We start from the raw sequence: 18,941 nt of genomic DNA, 5'->3' as shown, positions 1-18,941 counted from the left end.
TTTAATTAATACTATTTTTTGTGGACCAACAAATTTAGCCAGATGGGTCACAACAATGCCTGGGAGCCAACAAGAAAAACAACCTCATGTTTTTTGTGTCTGCTGCTCTCCTGTTGGAGTAACAAACGGCTTCACATTGCCCTCTGGTGGGCTTCAGAGGACCCACCATCTTTACAGAGACCTCTGGGCTTCAACAACATATTTTCTCTCCCGAAAAGCAACTAAATACACTGTATGCACTGGCTTTGGTTTTACTTAAAGATTCACACGTGGATTCTAACAAAAGTCCATGGTTGGGAGGATCTGACAGCGTTGTGGTTCCTGTCTAACAAAAGGAAGCTGAGCTGCTGCCGCCTGCTCTCCACAGGATGTGGCCTGGCTGGGCAGGAGCCAAACCTGTTCTCCAATTTTAGATCCACGCAGTTAAGGTTGTGAAAGCTGTAGCGACAAAAAAACAAAACGTAGTAGCTTTGTAACCCGAGCTATGATCCTGTGGTTTGTTTTGTCACTTGGTCTTTTGTGATTTATATATTCTTTTTTTTTTTTTAAACAGGGTTTACTTTTCCAATCACTTTTACACTAATCAGACAAACCAGGGCACAAATCACCACTGATGCAGCTCTTTTTATTACATGCATTTAAAACAATATATAAAAATCTACCCAAATACTGTACATGAGTGGGTTCTTAATTTAATATTTGTGTGGAGGCAAAAGCCATAAAGACAAGAGGAAAGCCAATTCAACAATTTATAATGATACTGTTGGGAGTTTAATCATTCTTACCTTGAGGTAAATCATTATTTTCTATTATTAAAATAGTTCCTCTTTCACCCCTAAAAGACATGAGTAAAACCTAGACCTTGAAAGGCAATGCACTCCTGTTTGCTTCGTGTTATACAACACTATTGAAGAATTACAGCAAGAGAGGCAGTAAGTTTTGTAGTGAGACTAGGCATGCTGGGAGCCAAAATCGATAGATTTGCAAAGACTAGACGGTTAGGTATTAACTCACATCAGGGCCTGAATGCCACACATCACAACTCGCGGTGTGTGTGTGTGCACACACTTGTTGAACTTGGCATGACCCACATACAGTGCAGGACGTTTACCATTTATCATTTCCAGACAAGACAGTCAACAACAGCCAGCTTGCCGTGTGCGTCAACATTTAAGCCCTCGGCCATTTTCCCCACAGAAACATGTAAAAATAAAAACACCTCTGGAGATTTGCAGCCCATCTTATTGGATGAGTCAGCAGCTCAGAGAAGCGATGATGGATGTTTCAAACAATGGCTGCTGCTTTTCATTTGAATAATGATTTAACTTTAGCCAGTTTATTTCCATCCAGCTATGTCGGCAGTGGAGGAAGAGTCACGGAAACACAATTCAAATCATATGTTGCGTATGAATGAATGGAGGAGTTGATGCAGGAGTCTTCTTCCCAGCTTGTTCTTTATTGTACTATCATGCAAACATTACATGTCTCATCATGAATGCTCCTACATAAACCAGAGAAGGCTGTTTTTCAAGTAATCCATCAGGTTACAGTTACCAGAGGTTTGCACTGTAACCATCATATATAAAAAAAACACCCTCCTGTGAAATTACCTCGGAGCATTCACTGACAATAGAAGCGCTTAGTAATTAATACAGTTTACAATGCTAATGATAGACAATGATAAATGAACCTGCGAGAGAAGTGGCAAACGAGTGCTTTCATTAACTTCAAATCTTACGGCCTTTTAAACTTTAAGACACTTTAGGGGACATCTCCTGTACATTATGCGACGTCTCGAACCAGACCGTCTCTCCGTTTCACTTCATCTGGCTACAGAGGCCAACGGTTTAATCTGCAGCCGTCACTAAGAAACACAGAGAGGCGAGTTCAAGCTCAGAGATTGACAGTAGGAGCACGATGCCCCCCCCCCCAAAGAGCAGATATTAAACTACATGTAGATTAAGCAGTTAATTGATTTGAACCTTGATTTAAAACAATATGGTTTTGGTTGATATGAGAATATATGTTGACTATGATGTGGACAGACTAATCGGATGGCAAATACTTGAACAACCTTCTTATTTCATCTTCTCCAGGAACAAACGCACCTCCATTGGATCGTAACCCCAAGGCCCCACGCCCCCCTAGAGAACACACAGAGAGAGAGAGAGAGAGAGAGAGAGGAATGTTAATGACAAAATAACACCATTTAGTTACCACTTTCATTAACGATGACAAAGAACATGCACACAGAAGACACCAGAGACACGTCTGCGCCTTGTTAATACCTTGTAACTCTACATTTCTGGCATCACTAACACGGGCCTGGCTCCATGCCAAGAATTTTAGTGTTGTGTCTGAATCTTTCACTGCTCCTTCTCATGCGATAGCGTGACTGCAGATAGCGTCATGGAACTCTACACACACACAATGCTGGTACTGCTTTCAATCACGCGATTCATTGCATTAACGCGTGGGATGTGACAGAAATGTTTACCGTTAACCCTTCAATCACGGTCGCTTAAATTTGACTTAAGTGTCAGTGGCGCACGGATCTCACCTTGTAGACAACTTTCCCAGCCTGCAGCACGTAAAGCCTCTCGGGCAGAGCGCCGTACTTTATGGCAGACACGTCACTCATGTCGTCAACAACCACCGGACACAGGGGCTCCTTCTGAACCAGGATCTGTGCTGCAGACAGCCTGTCCTCCAGGCTCTGGTGCTGGTTGATGTCAATGTTGTTGGTGAAGGCCCAACCATCTGACATAGAAATAAAGAACAGGATTTTTACTGGAACTGGACGCTGAATGCAGCGGGACATCAAAAGTTGTGGAGCACATAATAAATTTTACAGATGTTGGATTACAGCGTCAAGAGTTTATCGCAGTTATTAAGGGGAACGTAGCCCAGATTGTGGTTACCGCCCCATTTCTATGCACAAGAGCCCATGACTCAACATTTGACTATTTTGCTACAATATTAAATGTGATGACGTAATCAAAAGCTTTTCTAGTATAATCTGAAAATTGAATCAAGTGATCATTTAGAAATTAAAATCTTAAATTGCTGCGTTTAGAAATCCTCCACTGCAGGGATTATTCCATTAGGATAAGTAATTCTAAGGGGCCATTGATTATTAGATTATTCTGTACTTTCAAGTGTAAGGAAAATCAGGAACTTTCAAGGCACACATTCATCTTTAAAACTTTAAAATGTTCACTTTCAAGTCTCTCAGGAAAGTGCTGATATATACAACTTTGCATAATTTCCCCTTACAGATTTTGGATGCATAGTTTCTGCAAATAAGTCTAAGAGATACTGACACATTCACCTGGCACACTGGGCTACTTTTACTCACCTGTTGAATGCGCCTCGGCGATGTAGACCACAAGAAAGTCAGCCACGTCGCTGAAGTCCCTGACGAGTTGCTTGAACTCGTCAAGTTTGAAGATGAACGGGGGTCAGGTGCAGCTTCCAAAACTCAACACCAGCGCTCTGTTGTCTGCAGTAAAGGAAACACAGCTTTAGATTTGGGAGCAGAGAGAGGGATACAACCTGATCAATACGCAAAAGCCTACATCTTGTCACGCACCTTTCAAGTACTTGCAGATACTTGTTTTCTTTCCCTCCATGCTGACCACAGATGTGTCAGGAGCTTCTCCCCCCACAAAGGCATCTTGTCCGAGAGACATCCACAGGTGGCTGCTGGCGGCTTTCACGAAATCAACAGATACAAATGTCAGACCCCAATCTTCATACTTGAAGTTGGGATTCTGGGTCATCGTGGTCTTTTCACCCATTTTGAGAATGATCTTCTTGGTGAGACTTGGTGAAATAAAACGCAGAACAAAGAGTGCGGCATTGAGTCCTATCATTAAGCAAAACAAGGATGCTGTCGACAAATACACCATCAGTCTGTGCAAAGACATGCTTGCTTCCTTTGTGGCGAACTCCTGTTTCCACAGTGTCTCCTGCAGAAACTGATATCTGATAGTCAAACACGTCGGTCACCGCCCACTAGGCTCACGTGTCACAACAGCTGCCTTCAAGGCCTCGTCGAGAGCTCGGATTTTCTAGATCGCAAGTGGCGAATACTTTTGTACCACTTAAAACACAACGGATCCTTTTTTATCCGGAAAGAAGATAACGTTTCAGTCTTACAACAAATCCCAGTACTCTTGGAAACGACGCTACTTCAAAACATCTCCCTTTAGGACGCTTTGTCAGAAGAAGAGAAGTAACGTGCCCCATTAAAAGTCCCGTGGCAAACAATAGCTAGGGTTTCCTACACAAACAAAGTCAGAGGAGCCTACTTACTAGCTAACATTAACTGTTGTAATAATTCGAGGTTACAGGAGATATTCACAAGCAGAGACAGAGATACTGTGAAAACAAACATGAACATGCACTTCTAGCTTAGCTATGAGACTTTACCCTAAACTATGCCCCACACTGAAGCTAGCAGAGTGTGAGGGAGTCAGTCAACACGCACATGTGGCACGAGTCTGTTAGCTATCGAGCTAACATGTTAGCTTAACCACTGTTTACCTATGTCATTTAAATACACATTTAACGCTAGGTGACACTGGCAGGACACATGGTGAATGTAAGTGTATTTTAAAGTCGATGGTCCACGAGCATCTGAAATATGTTTGGCTGCTGCTTTCTAGTGCATTAGGTTAACGTTTCTGTACTCTAAATCTGCCACATGTATCCCACTACTAGTGATTAATTATGCGAATTTGAATGTAGAAATGTCAAAACATTTTGTGATTTAGGTCTGGCACACTTGCGTCACCGTGGTCATTCCCAGTGATAGATGTGTCTTGCTTGCTGAATCATTTTTATTTTCAGAAAAATAAAAGCCAGTGACCCTCAGGTCATCTATTCTAGACCATGAAACTCACTTTGTTCACACATTCATCATGTAACGTTATCTTCCAAAATAAAGGAAAAGAGTGAATTTGGCAAACATTTTTAAATGGTTTATCGCAGTACCACTTAATCTGTAAGGACACAGACTATAAAAAACGGCTGTAATAAATGATTAACTTTATATCCCTCACTCCTTCACTTTACCCACTTCCTTTTCTTGCTAGCAGATAACTGCCCCAGGCTGCCATTGGTTCGTATCATTACCATATGTGTATTAAAATATGTGTACTGTACTTGATTGGTATTTGTGGACTCTATTGCGCAGACTGGGAGAATAGGAGGATCCATAGTGGTCCAAGACTCCAAGGCCCCCAATCTGTCCATATTCCTTAAATTGTCCCAAGTTTCTTCCATCCAGATAGGTAGTACAAAATAAATACATCCCAACAGTTCAAGTAACATGCAGGACATTTTAAAGGAACGAAAAACACACATCAGGCACACGACTTGAAAGTTAAAGATGTGGATTCAAAACATTTCTTTTACTTTTTGACTATGTGAAAGACAAAACAAGTCAAACTACCCTAAACAGAAGTCTGTAGCTTGTAACGGTGTGTGGAGGCTGATGGAAAAGGCTTTACTTGCTAAAACTACAGGCCGGTTTGTGGCAGTGATCATGTTTATATCTCGAGATTTTCCAAACAAATACAATGCCTGTTTAACAACACCCTGCTTCTTGTATTCCATGCAGGCATTGTTTTACTTGATCTATCTTTTTACATCAGTTCACCATCACTTGTTCTTGATTGGTGGCTGTGTTCATATGCTCAGTTACAACAACATAAAAGTTATAGTTGATGTCAGAGTTTATATGAGTCCCCAGTTCAAATTTTACCAGTCAGATTTTGGCATATTGTTTTAGAAAACATTTTTGGTCATAAGTATTTTAACAGCAGAATGAAAACGAGTTAAAATAATGAGCTGAGCCATCCATCTTAGACCTCTGCCTTGGTTTTGTTCTAAAGTAACATTTGTGAAGTTTTCTGACTGCATCCAGCACGGTTGCAACACTATCGCGGTGACAAAATCTGTCCACAGACAGACATGTAAACACCAGGAGAAGTATTCAAAACTGCTACTTTGGTAGTTCCTTCTACAGTGGTTTTCTTTAGGGCAACATTCTGCCATAATGGCACACACACACACACACACACACACACACACACACACATGGACTCAAAGTGAAAACAATACCAGTGTCCCTGTCTCAGCTGGTAAATGTCCACTGCATAAACCATCAATAGATATAACTTCTGTTTCTCTTCTTATCCTGCGAGCGCATATCTCTCTGGTCGTCCATGTTCATCCACGTGGATCCACATTTCCAACAGCATGCAAAGGCACCATCAGATCCAGTAATTCCCGTCTTTAACAGCCCAGACCTCACATTGCACTGAGGGAACACACCTCTTACAGAACAGTTTTTAAACTTTCACTTGACAGTTTGTTTCACCCGCCTTTTTTGTTTTTGCACAGTAATAACCGTGTATGTTGTTGCTGCCAGTGTCAACTCTGACCCGAGTTGGGATTTATACCTTCCACAGAAAGGCCACTAAGTGGCGCTGCAGAATAGCATTTCCCACATCAATACAGCAGATAAACACCAGCTCTTTCGACACAAGGGTTTAACACAGGAAAGGACACTTTAACGCGTAATTATGAACGTTGGTAAGACTTGGCAGATCATTATTTATTTTAATCAAGTCTCATTTTAAATCCAACATTTCATTGATATCCAGGTGATCGTTTTGATCAGTAGTTTTTTTTTTTGCAGTCAGAAGTAATGAACCATGACTCAAATAATAACTAAAAAATAACGCAGTCTAATGAATATAGACAGCCTAACCAAATAGCAGATGCTGAACAAAATACTTCAATGTGTGAAGATTTTCACATTTTTATTCACGTTTTTTGAGGAGGAATGTTTGGAAATATATCAACACAATTATATCCAAATTCTCTGCTGTATGAGAATTGAGATCTCAAGTTTTCTCAAGTAGCCTAAGTCTGTCACCTTAAACGGACTGGAATAATGACAGCTGCAGAGTGCTACACGTGCCTAAAAATCACTTATAAAAGTTTAGAAAGACGCGTGATGCGCGTTATATGCTGCATTCAAATATATTTCATTCAATGTCAATGTATTGGGTCCCTGCATGTTGTGAAACGAAGCAGATCAATGGCTGATATGATTTGATCAGTATGATCACGTAGCGTGGACGTAGCCTACCTACGCCAAAGCAAACCGTTGTTGAATGACTTGTTTCCGCATGGTTTATCATCGAGCTTTTAAATGCTAAATGTCAAGTATCACATCGAGCATGCAGTGGCTCGCCAACCTCACATCCAAGCTCAGAACTGCAAACAGCTGTCTCGATCCAGATCTTATCCTCCCACAGAGAACACGGACACAGTCTTCATTGGTGCTCCTGGACCCTGCCTGGTCGAGTGCCAATCAGAGAGAGAGAGAGAGGGGGGAGAGAGAGAGGGAGAGAGACACGCATGGGATGCTGATGACTGATCCTCACTGAGAGGATGCTATCGATCAGGCTTGCAGATGCTCTCTCCTTCAGTTCGATAAACATGCCGGTGTGCGCTATTAGACCCTTTCTGTGCCTCACTGGGTAATTGAATAAGGTAGGTGTTACCAAAGCCCTGAAGTTAAATAGTTATTCTCCAATGTTTCCATTCTTCCTGGTCAAATGAATGTATGGCTGCACGGGGAAAAAAAAAGTCCTCGCGTTGATGCAGTTTGCAGTGATTTGGTTATTTTTTTATGCGCAGGTAATGTGAGAAGCGACCACACACTGCATGGGAAAAGCCGAGTCATCAATGCAGAACCCCTCAGCGCTGTTCGGGATGGTCAGCCACTGTCAGAGCCCGACGTTCACAGACTTCACCGGCTTGTCGCTCTCCGTGTACGGCAGCAAGGCGGACATCTGCACGCGGCGAGCCGCCGGGAGCGCTGGTTTCGGATCGCAGATTTGCCGGAGCTCCCATGACACCCCGACTCACATGAGCTGCGCCAGCCCGAGGACGCTCTGCGCGCCCGAGGAAAAAGCGCACCTGGCAGCCAAAGCTCCGCGCTCGTGCCTCTCTTTCCCACCACCCGTGCAAGGTAGGCCCCTTTAGGTTCAAATGTGAGCACGAGCCCACAGGTCTAAAAAAAAAAATGATGCTGTTGAGGTGTTTGGAAGTTATAAAGTTGTTGGAGTGGTTCCTGGACATGATGGATAAATTGGAGTAACATGTAATGTAGTAATGATGATTGCTATCGTTAAAACAAACTATAAGGATTACTAAAACAAATTAAGTCAAACAGCAGCAGTGTCAGTCTGGCCTATTTGACCAATTAGCAGTCTGTAGTTTATTTGAGATAAAAAGCCATCATCCAAAATGATGTTGCTTCCATATGGCTCCCCTAAGAGCATCGTTTGAGGCAGCTGTGCTGTGTATTTGTGTTGAGAGCCCTGTTTGCAGTTGTGCATTAGGTCTGTTAATTAAACCCAGAGCTCACGTTGGATCCTCGGCCAATTCATAAATAACAAATTCAAAGTCTTTGTTGCACACTAATGCCATGTGAAGTGATGTAGCCTACAGTGTGTGGAATAACCGCCAAGCTGGTGTGCAATTTATATAGAGGTTAACAAGGCATGGCAGCGTTTAGTTTACGGGAGGCTTATGATATTGACTCATTTAGTTGTTTATGGAAAATTTGGCAACTTGACATTTTGACTCTTTAAAACATTATTTTTTAAATAATATAAAATAAAACATATCTGCTTTTTGTTTGAAATTTAGAATTATATTAATCTTAAAGATGATAAATGCTCAAATGGCTCAAAATTCATATTTGATTTAGTGCCTTCCAGAATAAATAGGATAAACTTTGACCGTGGCTCATCAGTGAAAGCGAAAACTTTAAAAACAATTAGGTAGATGAAGTGAGCGCTGTCGTACAGATAGCATTCAGAGCGGACACTGGGCTTTGAGTCTCTGTGGCAGCCTGCTCCATCCTGTTTAGACAGAGTGTTGTTGTGCGAGGGCGGAGGTAATTACAGCCCCATCCTAAATTATGATTAGACGGAACAGACTTTTATATTAGCAATCATCCTTTGCAGCAAGAAGAGGATCAACGGATTTGATTATTGTTTCTTCTTGCTAAACACAAACCATATGTCTGCTGAATGTGTCTCAGCATTTATGAAGCTCTCTTGGAGCACAGTTGTGCCCTCAGCCCTCCATCTCCTGCATCCCGAACCAGAATGAATCGTCTCATTGTCTTTGCGACGCTTTTGAACTCACTTCCCGTAAATTTGTGGGAACGCAAGATGTGTTATGCGTTTGTGGATTATGTCGAGCAGATTAACGTTGAAGGATACACACATCCGTTTGTTTGGTTCTGTGAGGCAGTTGAGTGAGTTTTAATATCTCGTGGGTTTATGAATTAAAATAGTTTTCAGCCTCCCTTTGGAGTGCAGAAAAATCCCGCAACATGTACTTCCTTCAGCACATACTGACTCAACTACACATCAAAACATTTTCACATCATATTTTGCTGTAATGAAAAGTTGTGTTCATTTAAACGTGGTACACCTAATGGTGCGGTGCCTATCTTAAACTAACATGCACTGTATTGTATGCATTTAGTTCTGTTTTACAGTCTCTTACGCTGAGCATGGAGCATGAAAGTGATCTAAGTACTCATCAGTCTTTTGTATCATGCCTCATTTCAGGCTGATCGTATTACATTCTCCCATTTGGGGACAGAACCGGAGTTTAATCTGCATTCTCAACCAGTGCTTTAGATTCATGCTGAAAGGAATCTTTGAACAAACACAGACTGTAATATTCAGACACTGCAGGAAGAACTTACCTCAGATGGGAGATTTATGACCTTTAACTGTGCACCCTTTGATTGCAAAATGTGAGCAGTTACTCCGTGATAAAACTGATAGAATTCAGTGTACGGCTGATGTTTCATTGATTTTTTTTTTTTCGGGAGTGAAGCTGCAGTGTTACCTCGATGTACTCTGAGATATTTGCATTTACTGCTGCTCAGTTGATTTCCTAATTACTCCCAAGAATGCAAATCACGCTGTCTGTTAATTTTTTTTTAAGGCAGTTTGTGTGTATCCATGTTTATTTTATAACGGTATAAGTGAGTGAGAAAAGAGTGACAGGTTGACAGTGAGTGAGAAAGCTTGTGTGTTAATGAAGGTGTGAGTTACAGAGCTGAAGGGCCGTTGTGTCGGTAGACTTTATACAGGCTTGGATTTTTACTGCTGTGAATGAAAAATGAAAAAATAACTTTTGCTGTGCAATTGCATTTTAAGAAATTTCCCCCAGCTAAACCATTATTCATTATTTTTCCTTACGTTTAATTGTGACCTATATTTCACACCATGTGCGTACGTTTGGAAACCACGTGTATTGCTCTCCGTGAGTGGAACAGCGGCTGATCATCCGTGCACTGCAAGTCCACTGTGCTATAAATATTAGGGCCCACCAGCAAAGAAAATATTGAGCTTGCAAAGAAAAACACTTGACCCCTCTTGAAAAAGAATATCAGGTTTGAATGGTGTGTGTACTCTAGCATCATTCGATACCGTACTAAAGTTTCTCCTGGCCGGGACGAAGCTGCCGAGTGTGTGAGCTTATTTGATGAAAATGTTTTAGTTAGAGGAGTGTGCTGGAGTCCCAGACGCCCTCTCTCAGATAAATGCAGAGGTCAGTCTGTTGATTCAGCCTGTAAAGCGATGAGTCATGGATATTTGGATTTAATCATTGTCAGAGCTTTTTACACTTCTATGGCTATTTCTTGTTGTCTTTTGCCAGCAAACTTGCATTTATACATGCAGTATGCACACCTGTATGCAAGCACACACACCACTGTGCCATGCACTAATACGCACGTATGCCACACATTGACATACTCAATGTATATACACACAAATGTATATACACACGCACACTTTTTTTTTTGTGGTGAAGTGGCATTGGCACCAATGTTGAATTTCCTCAAAATGACCTAGTTTCCTGTGTTTTCCCCAGCAGCATTCGTAGACGTCAGACTGCGGGGCGATAATCCGACTGTTATGAGAAACAACCGACCATTACGGCCCCGCTTTGAGGCCTCGGCTCTGTCAAACGCTTAATGACAGCTTACCAGTAGCTTGTGAATAGTTTTGGTTGTGTGTGCACAGAGGAACACATTAAGTGCTTTTGGCGATGTCACCAATTCTATAAAACTATGAGGTTTATTTATTATTCTTTATTCTGGAAAGAGGAGTGGGCAGCTGGCAATCATTTTCTCAGTGTTTTCCCCCGTGTGATGGATTTCATTGTTTCTTTGAAATCAAAATGATCTCGTCATCATTTTTTGTTGATATAGAAGAGTAATTGATTATGCAAATGTTCCAAACAATATACGTATTATTCATCGTAGCCTAAACTACAAGGGAACTTGTGTTCACATTTAAAATATCATATGCAGAAAATATGTACCTTCTTTGAATAGAGACTTTCATCTGAGTACATCTTCAGATTTATGTCACATAAAATGTTTATACATCTATAATTCTGGGAACATCTTTGCTTCAGCTGTTTCAAGGGGGAAGGAATTTCTTAAACTACTTTGGACTTCAGGCTCATGATTGCTTTAAGTTTGGCTTTGATGTATTATGCACAGATCATATTATTTATTCATCTTGGAATGTTTGACTTGTGAGCCAGCTGTTTTGTGACACTGTTCTACTCATGTTGCTGAATCAGGAGTATGACGGTAGTCTGTGTCAATGATGAAAGAGTTCAAGTGGTCTAGATCTTTAGGAAATGTATCCCTAATGGAACAATGGATCACCATGGGGGGGATGATTCAGCAGGTGACGCAGTGCAAATATTTAGTGTGGATTTTGACCACAGTTTAAATTAGGGGCACCGTGTTTATATGTTCTTAAATAAATCCCTTTTGAAGATTAAGGCAGTGTTGTCTAAATAAGATCATTATAAAGATGTTCTCCCACAGTGTGACTATTGAATAAGTCATTTCTTATGGTGTCATAGTCTGGTTTGGCAATCCATCTGTGACATTAAAACTTCCAAGTCCAGAATTTGATAAGAAGACCAGGAGAAACTAAAAGATCTTTTGCCTCCAACATCTGTACTGGATATATTTAAAGAGGAAACTGTTAAGCGAGCTAATTTGGCTGACCCTAATCGTGTCCTTTACAAAGAGTTCAAGCTTCTACCATGTAATAGAAGGTATATGTACATGAGGCATACATTTTCTACTGCTACATTTTCTTTAAAGCAACAGCAACATCACTGTTGGTCAATATGCCAAAAGGTTGTAGCAGCGAGGAAAGGTTACAGCAGCTATTCCTCCCAGATGTTGTGAAAGACTGATTACTCCTCAGAGGAAACGTCCTGCCGTCACTGCTGCTAAAAGAGATTTGACCTTTTATTGAACATGTGGTTCATTTCGTTTCACGGCCGAGGTTAACCGAGATCTTTTTGTTTCCAGATTGTTAAGAGGTACAGTGCATTTTTTGGTATTGACAGTTTGCACCCAGCAATATTCCGCACAGAATTTGTCAACAGGAACTGACAAAAAAAAACAATCAGACATTCCTCTCTTTCTGCATTTGTGCCTCTAAACCATGTGGAACTATACAGTGGATGCGAGCCTGATGGTGGCTATCAAAGTAGTACAGTGATGGTAACCTTCCTCTCACAAGTTTTCCCACCAGTCGGTACATTCCCATGAGCTAAAGAGAGCGCCTCAGCCCACGTCTTTTGTGTCTCCTGTGAGCTCAGCACTTAGTTATGGGCAAATGCAAGGGTGCTGCCTGGGAAGGGTGTTGCAGGGTGTAATGTTTGCAGCATGTTCCACTGATTCATAAAGCGGAGGCCCGGTGATGATTCTGCAGCGGTATTCCCGTAAACCGTCTGTCTGGTCTGAGACGCTGAGGAGGGAATGCTGGGTAATGGAATGAGAACGCTTCCTGAGTCACAGCCACGAGAGAGGGAGAGAGGGAGAGTGAGAGAACAGCCCCTGGTCTGGCATCTGCTCGGCTGAATCACCTCAATCAAACTTGGCCAGGAGAACACATGACGTGTCTAGAAACGGGAGATAAGTGGCAGAAGAAGAGACGAGCGTTGCATCAACTTGACTGAGGTTGGATTCAAAGAGAGAGAGGGGGAGATTTATGGGAGGTTGTGGCTGTCGAGTGTCTTCCGATTGGTCCTCTGAAGTTTCAAAATGAACATGTGCACGTGTGAACCCACAAACAAACAGAGACAAAAAGTTTTCATTTAAATTTGAGCTCTGCCACCTCTACACTGTCCTATTCCTTCCCCATAGTCAGTATAGGTCAGGTCAAATGTTCTCATTCTGATGTGACCAGTGTGGTATGACTGTTGCATCTCACTGTAACCAAAGGAATTCTGACTTTCATTCTACCAATGAATCCAACCAGTCACACAAGCAAACATAGGATCTGGTTTGAGTAAGTGTCGAAATATCACTGGAATACCATAAGAAATGTGCTCTGGGCCTCGGCTTAATCAAGAGAAATCTGCAGAGTTGGCTCAGATATGTCCTCATAAAAATGTATTTTTAGGCTTAACTTTGACCTGAGAAGTGCTCTCGAAGTATCACACACTACACGTTTAGGAATAAAGCTGCCAGGTCTTTGTGAATTAGACCAGATTTGTTTGACCTTTTAACTATTTTTAGTAAAGATAAAGAAACTTATAGCTGTGATTCGTGTTGCCTGGACAGACATGCCACGGCTGACCACATGTCTATAGAGTCCTTATTACTCATGCATTTTCAGACAGCAGCAGCTCCTCTTGCAGACCTCCATGTGTATGACTTAGCACACGGGTGGGTTTTTGATTTACATCTCGGCTGTGCCACTTGCTGTTCTTGGCTCGGCGCTGCTGTGTTTCATCAAAGAAAAATCTGCTCCGCTCCGACTGCGGCAGTTAAGGCGGCCGTCCGTCGCTGCGCTGCCTCTGCCAGAGCTGACTAGGCCCTTGCAGCTGTCAGCTGGAGAGAGGGAGAGAGAGAGAGAGAGAGGAAGACGTTCGGATCAGGGCTTCACTAACCTCCCTAAACAAGCTGCAAGAACATAGATTGTTTGAGTGTGAAAGGGCTGTTTTGGACGTCTGAATCCATCACGAGGAAGCTCCCATCTAATATTTTTCAACAAAGACTTTCCTCCTACTTTATCAGCAGTTTATCTCATTTATGTGCTCAAGATGTAAACATTTACAACACATAATAGTTGATAAGTGTGCATCACTTCTTTGGAAACAGATGAACATTTAAAACTGCTACAGCAAAATTTTTCAAATGCTTAAATGGTCAAGTTTTTTTTTTTTTTTTTTTTTTTTTTTTTAAAAGGCTGGTCATGTTGGAGATGATTAATCAGCCAGCCAATCAAACATTGGCTTCGACCGAGTGGTCAAAAACAAATGAGCAAACATGATGCGAGCCGAGGCTGTTTTAATGCCTTCATTAGAGCGGAGGAGAAAGTGGCCAAAAAAGCCTGAGTTTTATCCTCTCTTGTTCTCTCTCCGTCTCTGCCAGGAAGCTGCCGTGGGGCAGTGCCCAGTCAGCTCACTGCACCATTGGCTGGCGCTGCCCCGGAGGACTATGAAAAGACATTATAAAGTCTAATAGTGCAGTTTATATACTTTATTAGTGCTTGTTAATAGAAGCCCAGCATTCTGGATGTGCAATGCAATCCAGCCCCTGCACTGTATTAACTTGCTTACCAGGACTAATAAGTGCACAAAGGAACGACGGCATAAAGGCTGCTTTGAGAAAACGTACTCTTGCTTGTCGGTGGATGATGTGGGTTCGACATCAATCACAAAACCTGAGCGTGACAACTTGCACTTGATTTGGGTTCAGATATTCATATGTGCCTTATGTCTTGGCAGATACAGATCCGTACGCCTTATTGTCCTAGATAGAGGGCCAAGTTGCATCATCCAGAGTCAATACCTATTGAATTATTCTTTCAATGATATACTTTAAAGCACAGGCATGGGAATCTTTTGTATTGCTTGAAGCCAGGACCTCTAAGACTTCCATCAGTGCCGAGAGTGATATCATCCTGTTCACGCAATGTCAGCACACAGGCAGCGTTATTGCACAGGTGGACTGGTGTTTTGACAAAATCATTCATTTTTTTTTGGTAGAAAATGTGGAAGGCACGGTGCTGCATGAAGAGAGGAAGTAGAGGGTTTTGGGAAAGTGAAGCCCGATGCCCTGTTCAGGTTAACACTTGTAAGTCCACGTTGCAGGGAGCTGGGAGCTTCGCCAGGCCGACTCTGGATGTTAATAAAGTTTAGAGGCTCGGTGCCAGCACTGTGATCTGTAGCGCTCAGGGTTATTTTTACAGACTTTTTTTTACAGACAATTATATTTGAAAGGGAAAGCTGTTTTTCAGTGGTCTAATATCAGAGCAGCGAGATAAAGTATGTGATAAGAAGATGCAATTTCCCATGTTGTGATGCTGCGGCGAGTTATTTTTTCACTGTGTGGGAATATCTTATGTATGAGAACTCCCCATGTAGTACTGACACAGCCAACAAGACCATAATACTGTTCACTTATATTATGTTACAGAAGTTTTGCTCTGCTACATTATAGCCACACTTGGTAGATGTCCAACTACAACCACAGACAGATGGATGTTCAGTGCCTGGACTTTTGTAAAGGGGAGAGTGAGCGTTGTTGATTTTATATTCCCTGTCCATGTTCTCAGCTACTCCAAGGATTGTCTATTTGTTGTCTGTCACATGTCAGTGTCTTTGTTTAATCGTCGTTGAAGGAATCTGAGATGACATTGGCTTGTAGTTGCTGCACTGATGTCGATGCTTGATTTCAGCCTCTGGAACTGAAAACCACAGCTCACGGATGAGTTGTTTGGGCTGTCCAAAAAGTTTCCACTGGAAGCAGTAGAGCCATCTGTTATCTTCTGGCTCCTCTAGTATCTTTTTGCTCTTTTATTACACATTACAAATGAAAGAAAGCTGTGCAGTTTTCATTCTGTTGGCGGCGTTTTCCTCTAATCCTAAATGAGGAAACAGGTCTGCTTCAAGCTGTTACGCTAAAGACGATCAGCTCCGTTCCTCTTTGATTTACTGTTGCCAGGATTACATATAGGACCCCTTTTTTCTTCATATGGGTCATATGGGCTAAGCAGTAAGTGTGTTAAATGGATCCATATTACACTGTGTAATAGCCTCAGTATGTACTCTTCATTAACATGCTTAACATTCCCCCCAAGACCCAGAAGTCGGCTTCTATAATACACCGCTTAACACAAACATCATGTTGGATACTTAGGATCTCTTATGGGGCTCGTTGTTAGCAGGTTTATTAGTGAGCACATTTGGACAGTGTGTGTATTTGTGTGTGTGTGTGTGTGTGTGTGTGTGTGTGTGTGTGTGTGTGTGTGTGTGTGTTGATGTTTGGGTCAAAGTGGAGGACAGAATGGACATGCACATGAACTCTGAACATGAAAACCTTTTGAAAAGTTCAAATTTAAGCCAGATAATTAGAGCAGAGACCGAACAGAAAAGTCTAGTGAAGAGGTTAAAGGGATAGTTTGGGTGAAGTGGGGTTGTATGACATACTTATCTACAGTAGACAGCGGTCAGCACGCCGCCAATTTGGGGTCACATGCAGGGCCTATTTTTTTGGGGGGTGTCTAAAATAGGTTTTGCTGCTGCCGCCGTCCACAGCAGTACATTGCTTTGCTCCTGTGTCGGTGCTCTTGTCTGCTTCTCCAAACTAGGGGCATGCTGACCGCCACGTCCTGAAGGTAATACACTGACTATGGATAGCTACCTCAAATCACCCCACTTCAAATCACGCAAACTATCCCTTTGATACATTGCAGTGTGTAGTTATGTTATTGATTTGAGCTTTTTTTGGCTTGAGAATTATATCTGTTGCAACACTGGTCAGCCTCTTGTTGCATGTTTCCAAAAGAGGACACGCAACTTTGCCTTTGAAAATAACAAATCTCAGTACTTGCTTAAGAGCCACTGATATTTTCAACGAGAGGTATTATGGTCATTTTAATGCTTCGGGATCAGTTGAAGACATACTTATTATCATCAGAGCATTTGCACAGACTGTGTGCGATTAGGTGTTTGTGCATTTGTGGGTGGATACGTGTAGATGTCTGTTTTCATCAATATATGAAGTGTTTGCTTTGGACCGCCACCTGTTGGACCTTTCAAACCTTGATTTCTGTCAAGATGTTGGTGACGGGCAGGTAATGTTCAAAATAGAAGTTGAAAGATTTGAGGCCAATGGGAACCAGTGCCTGGCTGTCCTAGCTGGCTTGACATTTACGGCCGTTTCCCACAGCCCAGTTTTCAGCCTTTTACAAGGAAGCCAAAACCCATCAAGAGGAGCTTCACTTACCTTCAAAACTGATACGCTGAGATTCTTGGGATCCACACAGACATGGGTTCACACAGCTTCAGTAACCAATAAACATTCTCCTAGCAGAACATATCTTTTATAAATCACCAGGACTTTTAAAAACGAATATTTGGGATGAGTAACTGGCTTTCTCCCCAGTAAGTCACAGATTTAGTGGGCGGATTGAGGGACTGAAGAAAGGAGAGGAAAGCAAGATTTCCTTCCTTTCTGTTTATCTAACTTTTGCCCTTTTTAAAAAGTCAGCTCATAGCACATGATGACTAATACCAATAAAAAGCCTAATCAGGCGCTTTCAGCTCATATCGACAGTGATCTAATGGGCATGTGTTTGAAAGCAAAAATTAATTAGGCAGCGTCGGAGCCGTGACAGCCAGGTGCTGAGCACTTGGCCCATCGTACGGGAGCCTCAGCCAATTGGAAAATGCTTTCAGAATATATCTGCACCCTTCTCCCATGACAAATTATTTTATTGTTCCCACACAGTTGGTTTTCATTTCGTATTTTGGCTAATGGTGTGGGCTATTGTTATTGCTTTAGTCAGCATAGATACTCTGGAAGCGTTCACATCTGATAGCACACTCCCATGCAACAGAAACCAATCAAAACGCGACACACAGAAGGTACACAAATGCACACAGATGGTTCGCAGAATAAGAAACTTTAGTATACGGTGAGAAGGGCAATCTTGATATGCTTATTACTTTGTATGTGCTGTAAATGCCTCTGTGTCATGACCTTCGTGACTTTCTGTCAAAATGGGGTAATGCTGCTTCCTGAAGGAACAACTTCTGTACAATCTCCCCTCAGCGAACTCCAAAAACCTTTAATCACATTATTCAGTGTGTCTCATGTACCGGGACGAGTAGATCTGCTGTGTGAGAGCTGCAGATGGGAGAGATAGGGTGAAACTCGCCTCTTGTCCGAGCCGTGCACTCTGCCTGACCCGAGCTCGGTGGATCAGGACTAGGCCGCTAATCTTTAACAAATGCTGGGAGTCTCCATGACCGGGCCCTCGCTGAGATGGCTTAGTCAAAACAGCCCCGCTGCTCCTGAACACAACCTCAGCCTCTAGCTTAAGTCAAACGCTGATTAACTAACAAATACCTGCTGCTTGTTCCATAGCATTACACAGCCCGGTGCGTTGTGCGGCGCTTCATGGAGTTTGACAGTGTGTTTGCTGTCCTGTGGAGGAACACACTACTGTGTTACAGGCCTTTCAGGGTTTGTGGGTAGAACAACGCAGGACATGTTAGAAATACGGCACCGAATCACGATAGTTTAATCTGTTATTTAGTGTTTTGTCGTATGAGTTGGAAAAATAACTATATACATAAAGGTTTAGTATTGTTACTGTGCTGCATTGTGACCTATTGTATTTTCCATAATGGAACACAAAGGAAGCAAAAAAAAACAATATCGAACAACAAATTGACAGGTTTCTTTTCTTCCTGTAAGCATTTGTTACACTCAAACTGTGCTTTACGTTTACTGTGAAAATAAATCACCAAAATCCGCAAATAACAATTCC

General features: G+C 42.0%; 2 protein-coding genes across 3 annotated transcripts in view; one reads left to right on the top strand and one right to left on the bottom strand.

Moving 5' to 3' along the window:
* Positions 1-1,435: 1,435 nt before the first annotated feature.
* Positions 1,436-3,990, bottom strand: dio1 (iodothyronine deiodinase 1). 2 transcript variants are annotated; one of them, XM_076087750.1, is made up of 5 exons: positions 3,593-3,990; positions 3,359-3,502; positions 2,561-2,760; positions 2,075-2,144; positions 1,436-1,864 (listed from the first exon to the last, which is right to left on the bottom strand). In XM_076087750.1, the coding sequence occupies exons 1-4, from the start codon at positions 3,927-3,929 to the stop codon at positions 2,079-2,081; spliced, it is 747 nt and encodes a 248-aa protein (XP_075943865.1). In that variant the 5' UTR covers positions 3,930-3,990; the 3' UTR covers positions 1,436-1,864; positions 2,075-2,078. The 2 variants fall into 2 exon arrangements, with proteins under 2 accessions (XP_075943865.1, XP_075943864.1); XM_076087749.1 differs by having other exon boundaries at positions 1,436-2,144.
* A 3,318-nt stretch (positions 3,991-7,308) lies between these two features.
* The window catches only part of glis1b (GLIS family zinc finger 1b), a 65,820-nt gene continuing 54,187 nt past the window's right edge, over positions 7,309-18,941 (top strand). Inside the window, exons 1-2 of the mRNA XM_076087737.1 lie at positions 7,309-7,572; positions 7,720-8,053. Coding sequence (XP_075943852.1) covers positions 7,747-8,053 — 307 coding nt within the window. The 5' untranslated portion in view covers positions 7,309-7,572; positions 7,720-7,746. The remainder of the gene's footprint in view (positions 7,573-7,719; positions 8,054-18,941) is intronic.

This window comes from Anarhichas minor, unplaced genomic scaffold (genome assembly GCF_050575085.1).
Source record: "Anarhichas minor isolate MPS153535 unplaced genomic scaffold, ASM5057508v1 ptg000010l, whole genome shotgun sequence".
In the NCBI taxonomy this organism is placed as follows: Eukaryota; Metazoa; Chordata; class Actinopteri; order Perciformes; family Anarhichadidae; genus Anarhichas; species Anarhichas minor.
This window is presented reverse-complemented; position numbering and strand designations above follow the sequence as displayed.